General features: G+C 41.2%; 3 protein-coding genes across 4 annotated transcripts; 1 reads left to right on the top strand and 2 right to left on the bottom strand.

Annotated features, from left to right (window-relative positions):
• Positions 1-4,021: 4,021 nt before the first annotated feature.
• fkbp3 (FKBP prolyl isomerase 3) lies at positions 4,022-6,100 on the top strand. The gene is made up of 7 exons (XM_076756835.1): positions 4,022-4,152; positions 4,523-4,624; positions 4,748-4,849; positions 4,951-5,086; positions 5,278-5,345; positions 5,443-5,540; positions 5,751-6,100. Exons 1-7 carry the CDS (start codon positions 4,048-4,050, stop codon positions 5,803-5,805), a joined length of 666 nt encoding a protein of 221 aa, XP_076612950.1. The 5' UTR covers positions 4,022-4,047; the 3' UTR covers positions 5,806-6,100.
• A 242-nt stretch (positions 6,101-6,342) lies between these two features.
• Positions 6,343-8,840, bottom strand: faua (FAU ubiquitin like and ribosomal protein S30 fusion a). Its single transcript, XM_076756836.1, has 5 exons — positions 8,770-8,840; positions 7,519-7,600; positions 7,221-7,365; positions 6,750-6,805; positions 6,343-6,570 (listed from the first exon to the last, which is right to left on the bottom strand). The coding sequence occupies exons 2-5, from the start codon at positions 7,591-7,593 to the stop codon at positions 6,445-6,447; spliced, it is 402 nt and encodes a 133-aa protein (XP_076612951.1). The 5' UTR covers positions 7,594-7,600; positions 8,770-8,840; the 3' UTR covers positions 6,343-6,444.
• A 540-nt stretch (positions 8,841-9,380) lies between these two features.
• Positions 9,381-18,246, bottom strand: prpf39 (PRP39 pre-mRNA processing factor 39 homolog (yeast)). 2 transcript variants are annotated; one of them, XM_076756445.1, is made up of 15 exons: positions 18,117-18,246; positions 16,176-16,613; positions 14,821-15,014; positions 14,510-14,635; positions 14,101-14,219; positions 13,755-13,922; positions 13,354-13,534; positions 12,807-12,914; positions 12,534-12,698; positions 11,968-12,094; positions 11,555-11,823; positions 10,729-10,913; positions 10,555-10,629; positions 10,264-10,378; positions 9,381-10,041 (listed from the first exon to the last, which is right to left on the bottom strand). In XM_076756445.1, the coding sequence occupies exons 1-15, from the start codon at positions 18,127-18,129 to the stop codon at positions 9,952-9,954; spliced, it is 2,373 nt and encodes a 790-aa protein (XP_076612560.1). In that variant the 5' UTR covers positions 18,130-18,246; the 3' UTR covers positions 9,381-9,951. The 2 variants fall into 2 exon arrangements, with proteins under 2 accessions (XP_076612560.1, XP_076612559.1); XM_076756444.1 differs by having other exon boundaries at positions 10,546-10,629.
• Positions 18,247-19,007: the final 761 nt, after the last annotated feature.

Genomic DNA, 19,007 nt, shown 5'->3' on the forward strand with positions numbered 1-19,007 from the left:
TAGCTCTGCAAACACTATTTGAGGATTATATTGTTTGCCGGCTCTGTGCCGAGAAGCACATCTTAGAGAATGTGTATCACTTGTTTGTGTAACCTGTAGATGTGAAGAGCTCTCAGGGGCTGCATCAAATTGAATTCTTCCCTCGCTTGATATGTGAGCTCATTTAAGCTCCTCAGCTTTGCATTCCTTAGAAATACTTCGTCACAACACGATACGCCAGACATGATCCTCAATCGCCTTTTCTCTTCCCCTGAAACTTCCTGTGAAGCAAGTTTCATCCAGACACTCCTAAACACGGAGAGGTGCGCTCATCACTCCAAAATGCAAAAGCAAACATTACGCTGGCGGCATCAGAATGAAAGAAAGAGACAGAGAGGTGGGGGAAAAAGGAAAGAGAAAGAGAGATTTTAAGTAGGCCCACTGGCCAAGTGATAGCTAAAAATTCACGCTTGTTCTATACACAGATGCGTATCAGGTAGATACAGGCAACATGTCACAAAGAAAACATCACATCACAATAGGAGGCACATTTTATTCAGTCTTTTTGTATCAAGCACAGAGTTATACAATGATTCCAGTTCTTCTGAAGCCTCCACAGTTTGTGCTGTTTTCACTTCTTTTCCTTCACAGACATCACAGGAGAGTAAATGAGACCTGGATGTCCTCTAAAGAGACAATTAGCCCTCTCCTCTTCCTCACAAGCCTCTTAGCCAGAGTCACCGCTGTTGCTTCATAGCCAACAAGGCAGAGGAAAAACTCTGCATGCCCCTGTAACACAGCTAAGCGACGGCAGATCATCGCCTCACTGCTTTTCAAGGTTATGGATGAATAGAAGCAGGCAAAGTCAGTGATGAGACACAGTTTTTCTCTTGATGTTGGAGCTCTCACGGTCGGTGTGCGAATCGAAGATTTCCAGTAGAACAGCGGGGTGCAGACAGAGAGGCCAGATGATGCAACAAAGATGAGGCTGACATGATAACTGTGAGAGGCAGCAGGAGGCTGCAAACTGACAGAACATATGAGGATCTCACTGTAGTTACCTGCCTGCGTGTAACTCCTCATGTACAATAACTGGTAGGGAAACATACAGCAAGATATACTGTGAGAGCACAACATGTATCAGTGGGTTGTGTAATCAGACTGCTTCTAGTAAGCAGAGTAACAATTAAATCTAAATGTTTGAGCGACATTGATTTTAATATCTATATAAGCTTTGATTAAAATAATTGACATTGTATCTCAAAGAGGTTACATGTTCACTTCACAGTGAGCTGACCAAGGATGTCTACTTTCTAAAAAAATGTGGAAAATAGAAAAAACCTAAATCTTGAAAAAGTCCAGCCAGTGAAAGAAATTCATGAGGTGAAATTTGAGCAGCTTCATTGTTCAGTCACGGCTGGGTGCAGAGGTAGCAACTTCACAACTGTGTGGATATAAGTGACGTCAACTTTCCAAAAATACAGAAGAGGAAGCAGGAGTCAGTCCAGAAGGTGGTGCCAAAGTGTTTGTGGTGTAGGTGATGATTATTGGACTGTGGGTTGAAAAGAAGACATACAGCTTGTTCCAGTAGTGACAGACAGGTGAAGGAAGTTTTGCATTCACCACCCAAATAAGGTGCAGTTGTTAAATAATGAACCTAACATAACCGATCTGTACACATCAGATAAGTATATTCTGATGAATGGAGGAAATTCTCACTGTTGTGTGACATACATAACTGTGATCAGCACACGTGGTCCCACAAATAACCATAAAAACCATAAATCCTACGAGCCAGGACCAGAGTGCTGAGTATGCATTTACAGACAACAGAGGAAGTCAGAGCAGCTTGAGCATCTTTCACAGTCCAAGCTTCAGACCATCGTAGATCACTGACAAAAACGAACATAGACTATACATCCTGGAGAAGTCAGAATAAATATTAATTAAATGAACTGTCTTTTTGAGCCAAACTGAGCAAACTTAACACATCAAAATTAAACAGCCATTCCAATTTTTGCTCATCTGTACACCAGAATATTTCAGGGTTTTTGTCCGCAACTGCTTCAAAAATGAACTCTTAAATCATCCGAATTTGTACAGTGCAAAAGATACAAAATACAACTCAGTCACCACACATCAGGTTTCCTCCTGAAAACTTTTGAACAGACCCTCCTCCACAACTGAACACCTTTGACTTCCAGATAAACCAGATGTGACACATGATTCAGGGCCAAACATCTGTTCCATATGCACATATGTCCTTAATTTAGGTTTTGACAAGATATTTTAAAACTGTTTGTGGACAAACTTCAATAACACCTTACTTTCAACAAGTCAACAAGCTCTTCCTTCACTTAAACTGCTTATTTACTCCAGAGATCATGTAGCTCCATTCTGCACAGTGTCTACAACTTCAGATTCTTTTAAGCTCTTATCTGCAGAGCCTAGTCATTCACAAATATTGCAAAAAGAAACTGGAGAAAGGATCTCAGCTATGCAAGGTCTGCTTTATAAAATCCATCATCCAGCCTAGGTTTAAAGGCAAGCAAACCTCTATTAATCCAGTCAAACATCTTTTTAAAGAGGGTTTGCTTTTGTCAGTTCTAGCTCCAACAGTCGATATTGAATGTAAGGATATATTTGATACAGGCTTGTTTCTTTCTAAATCCATTCTGCTCATCAACAAGACACTGTGTCACTCCTAAATACCGTCTGAGCCTGTTGTTCAGTAAATTAGAAGACAATTTGTAAGCTCTAATAAGAAGGCTGATGCCCCTATAGGTTAATTGAGGGGTACTCTCTGGCCACCCTTCCGTGGTATTGGACCGGTTTTAATAATGAACCATGCCGACAGGATTATGTCATATTCAGAGCATGCCTTGGAAAGACTTCTCTCTAACAGATGAGGTTTTAAAGGTTCATTCGGGATGCCTTCTATAACAGACGCCTTCTCCGCTTTTGCTTAGTCCACGGGCCTTTCAGCTTCTGAGGAATGTGATGTGGTCCAGTGTAGTTTAGGACTTCACACGTTTTCTGATGTGCTTTACAAAAAAATCAGGCCTCTGTCCAAAAGCTTAAAGTCAATGCAAGTGTTCAGATGATTATGGGAGGTTGTGGTGTAGTCCACAACAGCCTTTCCTCTTGGTATGGATGTAAAAGTGTCATTACCGGGATTTATTCTTCCATTAGAGACACAGCATTTACAATCCCTGTGCAATTCAAGGAGCCATTCCCCATGGTTGTTTATGCTCAGGTGCACAGCCACTTGAGATGAAACATCATCAATTTCTCCAATTGTCTTCACCAGAAATGCCGCTGTTGAAGTCTCCACATGAACACATGCTGTCAGCAACAAGCAGTAGACCTGAGTCAGCAGGTGACTGAGAGGGAAACTGAAGCACCGTCTCCTCCACCGTACAGAGGTAAAGCTTTCACCACCCCCAGCCCTCCTCTCACTGCAGCTCTGTATTGAGCAGCTTGAATCAGATCACACATGTATGCAAATGCTACACAACATACGGAAGTTTTGCACAAAGGAAATGAGGAAGCGTAAGCAAGCACAAAGAGGTGACAGGAAGAAGTGCTGAAAATGTCACCAAGTGATGCAAAATAAATAAATAAATAAATAAATAAATAAATAAGGTCATGGGAAAAGATGGAAATAGAAGCTGTTTTATGTACAAAAAATGTTTATTTTTTACTTATGTTATGCAAAGCTGCCTGAGCTACACTTTCGTCACTCGTGACTGGTGATTTGTTTTGTGACTGTCTTTTAATGTCTATATCTTCTTTATTTCTAATTGTTCCATAGACCATAGTTGGTTGTAATGCCTCCCGCTGACATGTTATATTTATGTGTCCACTAGGTGGCAGGAAACACTTTAGAGAGATGTAACTTTCTCGAATACTGATTAATCTTAATTGTAACTATAGACTGGCTTGAATGGAGTTAGGTTCTATAATGGGGTTATTTCTTTTGAATTTAAAGAAAACAACAACAAAAAATATACCAGAGGTTTTTCAAAGACGCCACGGGGGTCAAAGTTCAGCAGTTCGCCTCTCAAAATGGCGGCTGAACCAACACGGGAGTGGAGCGATGAGCAGCTCAAAAGTGATGATTTGCCCAAAAAAGACCTTATAAAGTTCATTCAGGACAATGCGGCCCATTCGGTATGTTGCATGGCTGTAGTCCGTTTGTGCTTTTGTGTTGAATATTTGTGGGTTAAAGTGTTAATGCTCACTTTGAACTGCAGCATGCTGCGTGGTTAGCTAAGGGACGCCTCATTAGCAGGGCTGCTGTGTTTGAGCATCTAGCTCGGCACAATACAACGATACAGAGCAGCATTTGTACAAAAGAGTGATGCACAATTCAGATATGAACCACGGCTCGTTGTTTCATCAGACCTTGAGCAGATACATTTACTGTCTACAATGATTTTATAACCTCAGTGAATTGCGCAGGAGCGATGCGACAAAGATGATGGTTTAACAAAGATAATCATCTGTTAACTTTCTCTCTCTAATTGAATTTCCCCCTCAGTTCCTCAATGAGCACAAGCTGCTGGGAAACATCAAAAATGTTGCCAAAACAGCAAAGAAAGAACAGCTGATTATTGCCTACAACCAGCTCTTTGAGAGCAAAGTAAGTGGCCATAATGACACTTGATATGGTGCACAGTGACACTGCATCTGTGAACTGCTTGTGTTCACCCACTAACTCATTCAACAATGAATGTGTGATTTATGCTTTGATTTTCATCTGCAGAGGTTTAAAAGCACAGAGCCGGTAGAGGAAGTGACCGAGCAGGTTAAAGCTGTCAAAATTGAAGAGAAGCCCAAAGAAGTCAAGACAGAGGTTGTTGACGAGGTACTGGTCCAGGATGTCGACTTCAGGAGATGTTGATTGTCCATCTTTGCTCTGCACATGCACCAACTATTCTAACAATGCTCCTGTGTTGCTTTTCAAAGGGTCCGCCCAAGTACATCAAGTCAGTGCTCAAGAAAGGTGACAAGACAAACTTTCCAAAGAAAGGCGACACTGTGAGCTGCTGGTATACTGGAAGTTTGGAGGATGGAACTGTGTTTGACACCAATATTCCCACAAGTATGACAGACCTGCAGCTTGAAGTCACACTTCACCCAAAATACATAAATGTACAATTTTTTAGGGACCTAACAAAATGAGCTGGATCTTTTTGTAACCCCCTTAAAATGGTTCTAGATGCAGATGAAATCAGTGTCCTATGATGAAGATTCTGTCTTCAGGTTCAAACCATCACTGTTGTTTTTCTGCAGCGGCAAGAAAGAAGAAGCAGACTAAACCGTTAAGCTTCAAAGTTGGCCTGGGCAGAGTCATCAGAGGCGTAAGTGAAGCCTGTGTTTTTGTTTTTCCCTTCTGTGCATCCCAATTCCTGTCAGTTCCTCAATACGTCACTTTTCTCTGCTGCACGCCATCACTAGTGGGATGAGGCCCTTCTGACAATGAGCAAGGGTGAAACAGCCCGAGTGGAGATTGAGCCAGAGTGGGCCTATGGAAAGAAGGGTGTCCCCGAGTCCAAGTATCCTTTTCTTTGGCTGAATTTGTGCATGTCATGCAAATACATGTGTTTATACTCTGTTCATTTTAGGTGGAGGATTTTTCCAATTTCCTTGCAGGCACAGCTGGTCGAAGGTCAGGGCTGAGACTCATTCAGTGTCGGTGTGCTTCATTTATTTACTGTGCACATTTGAACTTTCTGCTGTTATTTCCTGAACTCCAGCTCTACCAGAATTCCACCCAACGCAAAGCTGATTTTTGAGGTTGAGCTGGTGTCTGTGGATTAACCGAAAAACGTTGGCCAGCATGCACTACTTTTCAAAGATGGAGAGGGGGAAAAATTCTCATCAGGGTTGCTGTCGAAATACAAGTTAAAATGGCATTTGGACTGCACTATTCTGTTTCTAGTTTGTCTCATTTCTAATCACGTTACAAGAAACAGCAACCAGTTATCAGAATGTTTTAAGTGTTGGCCTGTCAATAATGTACATACGAGATACCCTGAAACCTTATTCTGTGTTTTGTTTTGGTTTTTTGCATGTACAATGTAAATGAATAAACCTGTTTCAGAGACTAAAAGAACGAGTTTAGTCACTCTCTGGTTTTCATGTAAATAAGGACCAATCATTTTACAAGTACACATAGGAAGGATGTCAGAATTGAGCAGATCAGTTATCACTGACGTGCTCGGCATTAAAGTCTGATGAAAAATGCATTTTAAACAGGGTAATAGATTTAAATGTAACAGTTCTTGTGGAAAAAAAACCCCTGCAACCCTGGTTTGCTGAAAGACACCACTTGGATTGGAGAATACACAACAACAGTTCTTTTATCCAAGCAGATTTTTATTCTGTATAACAGGAGAATATTTGACTCGGTAAAAACATGGGTGGTGACCGTGTTTCTCCTTTTGGGCGCTGATGCGCTTACGAGTTGGCGTTGGGTCCCTTCTTCTTTCCGAAGGTGGGCACCACATTCACAAAGCGCCTGTTGTACTGGATGCGACGCTTAGCACGGCCAGTCTTCTTTTTCTTCTTCTCCTGCTTGTCAACCTGGACGATGTGACAGGGAGATGCAGCTGTTATTTCTCCAAGATCATAATGCAGTATGTGTTTTAATGTATGCATCTTTAAAAATAGCACATCTAAAACAGAACATGTACAAGTCATCTTCACACATATAATTGTACTAGAACATGAGGTGCAGGGAAAAATACATAACATCTTCTTACCTTGGGTGTCTGTCCTCTCACTTTTCCAGCACGAGCCAGAGAGCCGTGGACCTTACCTGAAGAGGGGGAAAGTGTTAAGTGGGTTATTTCCCAGACAAACTAAAGCATCTGCAGTTTTCAGACACTGTACTGTACCCACCATTCAAAACTACCATGGGGGCCACAATCTACTGAAAACATTTAGCGATTTGTGTATTCATCCAAGCTGATGATCTTAAATACAATGGCTTGTGCCACAGTGGTTGTGCTGGTTTGGGTTTCATGGCTGGTCTTACACAGACAGCAGCGCGCCCAGACAAAACAAATTCGTCATGTGCTGTCATAATTAAATGTTTGTTATAAACAGGAAATATGAGCTTTTGACTTTTACGCCCACGTGTCAGAAGTCCAGCTCGTCTACCATGTCTTTGGTGGATGGCTGACCATCCACATTGCTTACTAAAAAGCTGCACGGTGCATTTGTGTACTGACCTCCCAGAAGCCTGCCAGCTACCTCCAGGGTGCAGTGCTCTGAGACACCGCAGGATGCCAGGGAGGCATCATTCTCCAGTGGACATCCGGCAAGCAACAGCACCTGATCCTCAACCAGGAGACCCTCCAGATCCTGGACATGGGCCTAACAGACACCAAACAAACGTTTTTATTAAAACTCTTTCCACAGGATACCATTACGAGGGTTCACACAGATCACTGAAAGCATTGCAGTCAAATAATGGGACCTCTGAAGTCAAAGGTCTGGTGCAGTCTCGCCAGCTTGTAGATATTTTACCTTGATCTGTCCAACAGTCTCCTGTCCGGTCACCTCAAGGGTGTGAGTGTTCTGGGCACGCAAGAAGAGCTGCATCTTGATGCTGGAAGAAAATATGAAAAGGCCGAGTGGCTTGAGTTATTATCAACATTACAATTGCGGAAATCATTTGTGTCGATTCCCTGATTGTCTACCCCAACGCGGGACTATCCCCGGTCGGCACTCTCCCGCTAGCCAGACTATCGAGCCCACCGACATATAACGGAGCTAGTTATCTTTTTTTATGTTAGTTTTTTGTTACGTACAAGTGTATTTGACATATAATTAGTGACATATTGTTTCAAATACACCTACAGTATGACCATTAGCCTATGAATTGACTTTGTCGTTACGTTTTAACAAGTAGTGGATAAATCCTCTTTCCGTTTCCGTTAACAACATTGCTAACTTGTACCGCAGAGCTAACGAAAACTCCGGACCATTCTATAACTCCCGACCATTTATGCGTGTAGATTCTATAACTCCCGACAATTTATGCGTGTAGAAAAGAGCGAACAACAACTCCGGACTAGCAAACCAGTCCTATTACTGGCCAAGAACGTCCTGTTACTGGCATTACTGCCGCTTCGACTGGCATACTCCGCCGTCGTTTTATCCAGTAGTGTTATTCTTACTGGAGTGGTGTTAAGAAATAATACGTGTGCCAATACATAATATATGCTATAAATGACACGAATACGTGAAATATAATCAGGGGGCAGTGTATATATATGATAATACGTGAAATATAATCCGGCGGGATAGATCGTCTAAACCACCTGGGGCTACGCGTCCGTGAGCGAACTCAGTTGGGAGTCTCCGTCTATCTACCTTTGTGTCGTCGGATGTATTTGTGACAGCAGAGACTGGCTACCAACCCCGCCACGCTATGTCTGTGTCTAAGATTGTTAGATGAGTCAAACGTGAAAACACACTAACAAAGTAGACACTGCAGTTAAACTGGCGAGTTGAAAATTGATGAGAAGCAGTGCAAAGCAACACGCCCGGAGCTGAACACACTTCTCTCTTATCTTGCTAAAGCTATGCTAGCTTACTTAGCCACATGGGACACGCGTTTCTTAAAGTCACTTAAAAACACATGAAATACATCATAACTGCTCAAAATAAAGTGTTACGTGTAATAAATTATTGTATAGGTGCTATATTAGCACACCAAAATCTGTCAGGGTTTTACATATTTAGTGTTTTTCACTAAATTTGCACAGGCCTTACCTCGTTCGATGCTAGTCGTTCAACGCTAAGCATAGAAAGGGCTGTTTAAGGGCCGACACTGCGCATGTGTGAATTTACGTCAGCCTCGTTGGACGTTGTGGCCACGCCCATCCCGCTCTGGACGGTGAACCATCTTTAATTATTTGATGGATCAAGAATTGTTTTTTCCATTTTTCAATCCGCAACAACTCAGTGTGTTGCATTTAACCAATACAAAGTAAAGTGAAGCTGTGAAAAGTCACGGAACAATCATTAAATCTTGCCCAACTAGGACATTATGACCAGCTGTGTTTGAGCAGGCCCAGGTTTATGGGCCTATTTACAAGCTGAACTATGGATTCATTTCTTCACGTGACTCACTAGTAAATATCAAATATTCAGTTTTTATATTTCATAACAACCCATTGTTCAATACAGGCTACATACGTGTTACATCAAATATTAGTTGATCATTTGCACGTTGTACTGAACATCTGGAGAAGAATATTTCTGTAAAGACACACATTGAGGGATCATTTGTGCAATGCCTCCAAACAGCTCATCAGATCTTCAGCAATCCTTTGAGCCACTTCAAAATGAATACGGTGACAAAATTAACACAGGACACTTCAGGATATCAACCTCTTTATTATGAAATCAAGTCAAAATAAAAAAAAAGGAGGAACTCTTCATTTTCATTATGGAAACATAACCATGAAATATTAAAAATCTTGGGAAGAAGAAACACAACTCTGAGGTACATCATTGAATGCCTCCTTTATAAGTTTAAATCTTCAACACAAAGAAAGAGACCAAACTAAGTCATCCGATCTAAAAATTAATAAGCCTTTATCACACGGAAAAATAAATTTGCCTTCACAAATAACATGCATTAAAGAACCCTCCTAAAAGAATTAGCCAGTGTTGGAGATGAATGTGGCAATTAATGCTTTTTTTTTTAAACAACATGACTAATCAACATGGCTGCCATGGAGGGCCAAGTGTATTATATTCCAAACAATGGCTACAAAGTGTAATCTAAGGGATTAGCGCGCTTTAAACCACAAACAAGGAATAAATCAGCATCTGTGGTTGGATTGAAATCTCCATGACATCCTGTTGAGTAGTCCTGTTTGGGGATCTAGGCAGGTCAGAAAGGATGCTTTCCTGTGAGTCTCCATCTTCATGTCAGGATTTTGTACATCATGTTGGAGGAGGAGGGTAGTACTGGCTATACTGGCCATATTGATTGTACTGCCCCCAGGAGTTTTGTCCCCATCCGCTGTATTGTTGCTAAGAAAAGGAGGGAAAGAGTAAAAAGAAAGAAAGTTAATCTGATTACCGACATTTCCAACATTTCCAGGAGCTTAACTTTGATATATTTTTGTCAGCCTGTTTTGATTCTTACTCGAAGATAGACCTAGTAAATGCCCATACATGATTGGGGTGACATGAAGTGAAAGTAAAATAGTAAATAAAAAAATCTGTGTTCAGCTGCTCAGGTAAGAGACCCACCTGGTACCAGTTGTAGTTGTATGCAGAGTTGTTGGCCTGCACGTCTGTCAGTGCGTTTGCTGCAGCCGAGGAACTGTCATCCACGCGTTGTCTCTTGGCATCAGGTTCTTGAGAGCTGGAGATGAATAGTTTCAAGTTAGTAAAATCTATTGCTGGTTACATCCTTGAGTTGAGTGTTGTGTAGTGCCTATAACTATATAACAATGTTTACTACTTGACAGGAAAGTTGCTCATGAAAATGATGATGTGTTGATGTGACCCAAGCCCTGTTCCACTATCCACCTGTCATACCCGTTCTCGGCTTTCCTCTTTGTGGGTTCGCTTTCTTTCTGTAGTTTCTGATGTTCCTCATATGCAGCCACAAGCCTAAAAGATGGAAAAAGAATGACAATTACTCAACATCAAACATGACAGGATTATTTATGTTATTCCACTTCTGTTTCTAAAAGTAACAAAAAAACTCACACATTGATGTCACTGCCAAAGTCTTCGAGGAACTCAACCTTGCGCTGGCAGAAGAGGAGGCGAGATTCAAGGGGCATCGGGCTCTTCAGGGCTCGGTCAAAACAAGCCAAAATCTCAGCCTCGTTCTGCATCACGTCTCCATTGTATTCCAGCTCAAGCAGGTTTAGATAGAGTTTTGGATTCGTCTGTTAAGCCAAAGATATCAGGGCATGTCACAACTAGTGCAATATAGTCACAGTGGAAAGTGGTACAATTCATTTCTAATTGCACATAGAAAGGCAAAATAAGTACGATTTGTTGGTTGCAGTTTGTAAATCGAATGAAGTTGGCCCCTCTTCCCTGGCTCAGACACAAGAAGCACATGCTTCCTGAAGCAGCCCAGTGTACCACCTGCAGCATTACATGCACATCTACATACATAACATGTTTATATGGAAGTTCAAATAAAAGAAGAAAATAATCAAATGTGATATGGTATGTTTATATTTAACCAATTTCTTAAAGAAATTTACAGAACAATTACCATAGTGTGACATATACATTACCATGATATAAAACTACATATCCCAGGAAAAGGCAGTTCATCAGCTTTAAAAAGCATGTGGATTACAGCTTCGCTTTGCAGTCTGAGCAGAATTCATTGCAGGAGAAACCGAACTGAATTCCTCTCCACATTACAGGTGTTCACGTGTTTGGAAATAAATAAATGCAGCACGTAAATGATTTATTTTCACTGCTATGTGGGTTTTACTATATCTAAGGATTTAATAAGTGCTTCCTAACTCTTTAAATTCTGTATGTCTGTCAGTCATCAACAAGCTCTCACCTCATCCTTTTCAATAGCATCCAGCAGCACCTTCTTGGCCTTGCTCAGACTTTTCAGCACCTTCATCTGCTGCCTGGCCAGCTTCATGGCATAGAACGACATCTCAGTAGCATTCTTCGCAGACTCCATGGCCTCCCGTAACAGGGCCTCCGCTTCCTCCATGTTACCATGGCGACGCTCAAGACTGACCCTCCGAAGGCGCACCATGGCCAGACCTGAGACCGACGCCTCTAGGGACTTCAGGATGCCACGAGCCTCCTCGACATTGCCTGGGCAAAGAAAAGCAAAATAATGTCAGTATGGCTTAACTCAAATCACATGCAATTTTGTTCTAAAATGTTTGTATCACTATGTACGTAGTGAGGTCATCTCATAACAGTTCCTCTCATAATCTCCTGGGCTGTGTCACTCACCTTGTTGCTCCTCAAAGGCTGCCCACAGCAGGTGGATGGCTGGTTTCTTGGGCAGATGGATGGTACACGCTTTCTTGTAGACATGTCTGACACCGTCAATGCTGTAGCCCTCTAGATATTTTGCATACTTCAGAGTGAAAAAGAGAAAGCGAGTTGGAAGAAATGCAGGAGAGAACAGAGAAAAAGAAAAGAGGAGAAAGAGAAAGGCAAGAGAGACAACACATTTTAAACCTAAATTTTCAGTTGACAGAAACAGTGAATTTCTTCATTGACAAGATCGTTTTTAGAAATTTTCTGTGTAAACCCATCAGCACCTTCATGGAACCAATTAGATAAGTTTCTGTAAGGTAGTGGGAGACGAAGAAGATGCAACGTAGTAGTTGGCAAATGCTGCAGTCAAATCTTGTGTGGCAAGCTGGCCATCCCCTAATACAACAGATACAGTCACATATCAACGTTACACGCAAAGAGAGTGCAGGACGATTACTGTGTCGATGTGATAACATCGTGGATGGGGAAGTGCAGGGAGGTAGCGGGAGTGAGAGAGAGGTCAAAGGTCACATTACCTTGGTCCAGAACTCTTCGTAGAGAGCGCAAGCGATGAGGCATCGCTCAAAAAGAACGACCACACGCTCCGGAGTCCCATTTTCAATTTCGAAGTCCAGGTACTCCTTCCAGTTGTTCAGCTGGGTCTTCTCTAAGGCTTTGACGTGGAAGTATGGTCTCTTAATCTAAAAGGAACATGAAGAAATGTTGTTTTACAGTGTCAAAGAATAAAGAGAAAACATACAGTATATTTCCAACAATTTACATAGCAGTGGAGAAAACAAGACACATACCCCCTCTTCGAAGGCCCAGCGCTTGCTGACTTCTTGTTCGTTGTGGTTGAACACTTCCTGTCGAGCCTCGATCACCTTGTGGCGCATATTTTCAATCTCTGTCACCCTCTACATAAAGACACACAAAACAGAAAAACACATGGTCAATGCCCTCTTGTACCCATTGCCATATGACATTCTCCACTTCATGTCAAAACTGCTAGTCCTGCAGCCAAGGATTTACATCACCATGAGCTTGCCAGATATAAGAGGAGGAGGGAGGTATGTATGCACCCTGCATATCAGCCACTGGGTGCAGGTGCTGGGGTCAATGGGCCACGGTTGATCCTTTGATCCTTTTAGTTTTAGGGCGAGTCTCTGACTGGATGCCAACTTGAATCCACCCTGGCATTCATTGGCTTGGCTGCTGACATAAAGACACCTCTTCAAACCTGAACAAAGCTTTCTTTCCTTGTCATCATGGAGAACAGGCAGGCTCCTGCTAACCCCTGGAAGCAGTACTTTTGGAAATGTGTCTCTGCTGCAGATTTGGATGGAGAGTTTATACCTTAGCAGGATCCGAAAGATCCTCTGTGCCAGGTGGTAGCTCCTCCTGTGCAACAGGCGTCTCTTCACCTTCGCAGACCATTGCCACGAGGCTGGCTTTAGAGAGCTCTAGCCTCAGCTGAACAAACTCCTCCTCTGACAAGAAGTGTTTGGGGTTGTTGCTCTGCACATGATCCTTGAAGCTGGACAGATTAAAAACAGTAAAATCATATTCAACTCAAAGAAGGGTTTCAAATGTAGATGTTATTTTAGTCAAAATGACTTAAAGGAAAAGCATTTCCCTTTGTGTTCTGTGGAACCCAGTGAAAACATGGCCCTATTTTAGCCATTGTTACATTTACTTTTCTTTTGTCAACTACAGAGAAGTTCTATCTAGCATATAACTGAGGAGCACCCTCCTACCTCTGGAAGTGCTGGGAGTACAGCTGGGTTGGGATGCCCAAGATGCGGTCATAGATGGCGGTGACGTTGGCCAGCTTCTGCTGTTCTGTTTCCCAGTTAACGAAGGACTCCCACAGACGGTCAGAGCGAAAGTCTGTGCCTGCCGCAACCACTGCATGGTTGTACGCACTAAAAGTAGAAAAGACAGTGAATCTTATGCAACTTTTTGTAGTCACATTAGCATAAATTATCAAATATTTGATTAAATTTAACCATGTACCCAGAAGAAGACTTTAGCTGGAGACAGTTTCTGCTGTTACAAATGCAGTTGTAGCAATAAATACTACAAAGAAAGAGTTTCACTCACGCTCGAATGCGTCCCTCAGTTTCTGGGTCACTCGGGTCTGAGTTCTCTTTAATGTAGGTCAGGTAATGCAGCCACAAGTCCACACTGAGAGGGATAGCTTGCAAGCCTCTTCTGTACACCTTGGGAAACACCAAACACAAGCCTGTCAATGGCTGGAGCAATTTTACTATATTCATAAAACTGGCTCTCTCTTTACTCTTCTACCTTAATGCCAAAACAATTGCTGTATGCAGTCTCTAAGGGGTACATGGTCTTGAGTCAGTGTACTAATAAGATAAGGGGGTACGTGACAGGGACATGGCCAGACCAGCCCAGCTGGTGACCTGCCAAATATTTTGAAAGTAAAAGGTAGAAAACCAAGACAAAAAAAAGCAACAAACATGCTTGTTCAAAGAGTATGGATATTTACCTCTTCTGCAACCTGTACATTGCCGTGCTTTTTCTCAATATCAGCATACTTCTTCCAGTAGCCATAGCAGTAAGGATAACGTAGAAAGAAGACATCAAATGCCTTTCTCACAGCTGTAAGGACATTCTGCAAGGGCAGAGGAAACAGCAAAAAGATTTCATGTCATTATTTCCCTTTATTATGATAATCCAGTTACGTTGAAGTTCAATGAGATCATGATGTAAAAGTCTGACCTACTTCAATTCAGTTTTAGTAAAACCATAACTGACCATGTCTTCACGACCATGATTAATCCGCATGTTTTCTCTTACCTCTTGCTCCACATACTGTAGCAGGTAGACCCAACCATTGAAGTCATCTGGGTTCTCCTCACACCCTGTGAAGAGTCTTTCAAACTCACTGGGCAGCTCTGGTTCTGGCGGAACTATCGATTCTTCTGTTGTCTCTTTGGATGGTTCTTCCAGCTCCATGCCATCCTCCATCACCTGTGGTACCTTAGTCTCATCTGGAATCGTGAGAAGAGAAGATGGTAAATGCATATTTACCAGTAAAGTAATAATTTAGTAATAGTAATATTTTTTTCAAGAAATATATGACAGTCAAAGCATAACAAAAACTTTAACGTAGTTTTAAGAGGAGACTCAAACACGTTTTGATCATATGTTGTCTGAAAAGCACGAATGAAATGTTTCAGCCTGCATTTATACTAACATACAGGGTTTGTGTTGTCCAGTAATTAACATTTTGTTTGTTTTTTTTTAAACCACAAAAATCTGTTAAAGTCTGACACATTCAAATCTTTAAATATCTAAATCTCTCTCACTCCTTATTGTGTGAATTAACAATTTATTTCAAAACTTCAAACCAACTTCAAAGAGTTGGTGATGATTGTTGGAACAGGGAAAAGATGAACCGACAAGACTTTGGTGAGTTTTGTCTTTATCATGTTTGAATGAAGTGTGTTTTATGTTGATAAAAATCCTTTCCATAATTTTGTCAAACACTAATAATAACAGTAACACAATGTGAAGCCGTCAGACTTTTAGTGGATGTATACTGATGGTCTGCAAACGTCCAGAGGGGTTACATTGCTGTCTGTTTCGTGTCTGCTGGCTGCAAAGCTCTCACTCAATACTGGACTAATTTCAAAAATTGTTGTCCCCATTAGCCACTGGGACACAAAACCCTGGGGAAAATTGGGTATGTGGCTCGAATCTCTCCTGTTTGTTCAGGACATTAAAATCATCCAGGGCACATGGACCAGCATAAACTGGAATCTAAGCAACACCACTTTCATTGATTGAAAACTAAATGTGGGTCAAGCGCATATGAGCAAATAATTCAACAACATGGTATACAACATTATTTTATAGGAATATTTTAAAATGTGTAGTAATGTAGATCTTTTCAAAGCCATGTTTATGTTGAAATACTATACATGCAGTATGTCTCTTATTGTAATGGTTTGCCCACTCATGGACATCATGCACAAAAACAGATATTCAAATGGCTCAAACCTATGCGGTTGCTTTTAGAGGAAATATTTGAATGAATTTTGTTTGGCCAGTTTTGACAGCACTACTGCATATCAATCAATGATGGGCTGTCTAGCAATGTCCCATCCTAAAGCTAATTTTGGATACATAGCAACAACTATTTTCATTACCTTGACTCTCATGCTGTACAGCAGCCTCTTGCTCTACACTCATTTCCTCGCCGTCTTGCTGAGACTCCCCAGGCTCTGTTTTGTGTTCTGATGGCTGTTCTGCCTCTTCTGGGGGCTGTGGTGGTAGTGGTGGCTGCTCCTCGTGAAAGAGCTGAGCACTGGCAAGCTGAAACTGCTCCACAGCCTTCTCCACAGATCCCAGCTCCGTGGAATTAATCTGCTGGTTTTGTTGCTGCTGCTGGCCCAGAGCATCCTGGGACACATCTGAGTCCTCAGGCAAAATGTTGGTAAGTGGTCCTGCAGCAGTCTGGTCCGTGGACCAGTCACCAGCTTGGCCTAGAACAGGAAGGTCAGGAAGGAAGGCATCCCCATTGCTCTCCATGGCAGGGGACTCAGTGTCCAGCATTCCAGTAATGGTGTCGTCTGAGAGTTGTAGGCCTGTTGAAAAGTAGGTTGGGTTATCATCAAAACTGCAGTGATTGGTTGACATTAAAATCAACTTGCAAACCATTTTGATAATTGATCATTTTAAAGTAATCTTTCAAACAAAACTAACAAATATTCTTTAGTTTCAGCCTCTCAAAAATTAGGATTTTCTTATTGGATTTTCTATATGCCTCTTACTTAAAATTTGTGGAATATGCAGAACTTGTGAATTTAACTTGGGGATGAATAAAGTATCTATCTATCTATCTATCTATCTATCTATCTATCTATCTATTGTCTTCCTCATATATGCAATTAAATGAATATATTTAGGTTTTGTTAGTCAGACAAAACAAGCTATTTTAATACAACATGGTGGGCTTGAGGAAATTGCAAATATCATTCTTTCACATGTTTAATGTTTTATAGACTAAGCATTCGATTAAGCAAGAAGATTATTGCCAGATTAATCAGTAATGAAAAATACAAGTCCAGTGGAATAATTCTAGGGAATATTGTGCTCATATCATATAGGAAAAGCTAACTTTTTTTTTTAATTGAACTATTACCGAGTTCACAAGTACTTTTACCTCATCACCTCAAAAGTGCACATCCTATGGAGAAATTCCCAGAACTCGTTTGGTAGCATGCTAAACTTTCTAGAAAAGTAATGAACCGATTTCAGTTTCCGAGTTCACCGTCATCTAAGTGGTACGTTACCAATGCTGTACCATATTTTCAGTGGCAGTACATAAAAATTATATTTTCAAATGTGAACTTTAAGCTTACTTGCTTTACACCAAGATCATCCCGGTAGAAGCAGCAAGCGGTGCGAAAGGACACTTCCTTGTTCAAACATGAACACGAACGCCAGCTTTAGCTTAAACCCTTGTGTTAGCTACTAAAAATAAATTATCCACGTGATGTGTTAACACTACGTGTGACTTGATAACTTAACAAGGGTCAACTAAAGTTAGCTACGTGTTCCGTTAAAACATCTCAAATAGCAGATGAAATAGCACTGTCGTTTGAGACCATGTTGCACTCGGTGGTTTGTTTCCATAGTCAAAGTTCAATCAGCGTTTGGGCCTAGGCGCCCATCTATTTGCCGAGCACTATCGCAGCGCCGAAGTGACCACAGGTTGACGTTAGCTTCACATTAGCGCTATTTTTGTAACGTAGCATTGAGTATAAACTCAAATATGCGCATTTAATTAGTTTACTACAATTTTCGGTTAACCGGGGCTACACGTTGTAATATCACCGGACAACCTTTTCATCTAATTCACCTTACGCTAACTAGAGCGATTACAACGTGCTAAGCATTACCCCCCATCTCCAGTTAATAGTCGGTACCGGTGGCTACTCCACTTTAGCTAGCCGGCTAACGTTGCCAATCCCACAAGGTAACGTTAACACTAGAAACGTTAGCTAGCGTTAGCTGGTTGCTGAAATGCCACACTTATGGCCACATTACTCCAAGTTCATGAATAACCATACGTTTTGTGACCTTACCAGTATCTTCCATGAAATGTTGGTCAACCTTAAGAACTTGTGAGTAGCTTTCGAAGTCACTCGGTTTAACCTACAACGGCAAGGCGCGCTTCACCCACCATTCTCGGGGAAGAACCGATAAAGGATAAGCGCATGCTCAGTGCAGGTTGCGTGCATACGTCCGTGCGTGCGTGCGTGTATGTGCGTGTGAGTGCGTGTGTTCGTGTTTACTGTTGATTTTGTGAAGCCCTATTACAGTTTTTGCCACATTTTTATATCTTTTACACAACTGTCAAGTTCAGAGAATTATAGATGCAGAAAAACGAGGCGGGCGGCATGAATTTGATTAACTAAAGAACAAAAGAGGTTAAATCATTTAGCCTATAATGTAACGGTTAAAGTTTACTGTAGCCTCGGGCTTCAACGTGTAAAACATGGCACTAACTAGCAGGTTTATGCGGTCTTACCCCAGCAAACAGGTAACCATCAGCAACTTTTGAGGAACGTTTTATGAACAGGGGATATTCCCAGAGGATTCTCTGAAAGTTCTGTTTTCAGAGTTGAATTATACAGTGTACTTTGTCGCTTCAAACTTGCAAATTTCAAAATTTAATTTTATCTCAATATGTATGTATAATATACAGTATTAATACTTATATATAGTTTTATATTTATGTATAGCTCTATGTGGTAACGTATATACCGTGTAAATATATACCTGTGTTTGTGTATATGTATGTATGTGTCTTATTTTTGCTTTCTTTGTGAAAACACCATATTGTATATATGACTGATTTCTATTTTAAATTGTTGTGTGGCTTCCTTTTAGCCCATTTACATTGATAAATGTATTTAGGTTTAAAATATACCGTTTTTACAATCAATATCATTCAAATATCATTTTATCATTCA

The sequence above is a fragment of the Chaetodon auriga genome, chromosome 18 (genome assembly GCF_051107435.1).
Source record: "Chaetodon auriga isolate fChaAug3 chromosome 18, fChaAug3.hap1, whole genome shotgun sequence".
Classification (NCBI taxonomy): Eukaryota; Metazoa; Chordata; class Actinopteri; order Chaetodontiformes; family Chaetodontidae; genus Chaetodon; species Chaetodon auriga.

What these genes read in the sequence shown, in the direction of transcription:
- fkbp3 (XM_076756835.1), top strand. Translation starts at nt 4,048, where the DNA reads ATGGCGGCTGAACCAACACGGGAGTGGAGCGATGAGCAGCTCAAAAGT. An exon ending in AGGACAATGCGGCCCATTCG is followed by an intron (nt 4,153 to 4,522) that starts GTATGTTGCATG and finishes TTTCCCCCTCAG; the next exon opens with TTCCTCAATGAGCACAAGCT. An exon ending in AAGGGTGTCCCCGAGTCCAA is followed by an intron (nt 5,541 to 5,750) that starts GTATCCTTTTCT and finishes CAGCTCTACCAG; the next exon opens with AATTCCACCCAACGCAAAGC.
- faua (XM_076756836.1), bottom strand. Translation starts at nt 7,593, where the DNA reads ATGCAGCTCTTCTTGCGTGCCCAGAACACTCACACCCTTGAGGTGACC. An exon ending in AGACTGTTGGACAGATCAAG is followed by an intron (nt 7,366 to 7,518) that starts GTAAAATATCTA and finishes GGTGTCTGTTAG; the next exon opens with GCCCATGTCCAGGATCTGGA. An exon ending in TGAGAGGACAGACACCCAAG is followed by an intron (nt 6,571 to 6,749) that starts GTAAGAAGATGT and finishes CACATCGTCCAG; the next exon opens with GTTGACAAGCAGGAGAAGAA.
- prpf39 (XM_076756444.1), bottom strand. An exon ending in ACTGAGGGACGCATTCGAGC is followed by an intron (nt 13,923 to 14,100) that starts GTGAGTGAAACT and finishes TTCTACTTTTAG; the next exon opens with TGCGTACAACCATGCAGTGG. An exon ending in ACGAAGAGTTCTGGACCAAG is followed by an intron (nt 12,095 to 12,533) that starts GTAATGTGACCT and finishes TTCACTCTGAAG; the next exon opens with TATGCAAAATATCTAGAGGG.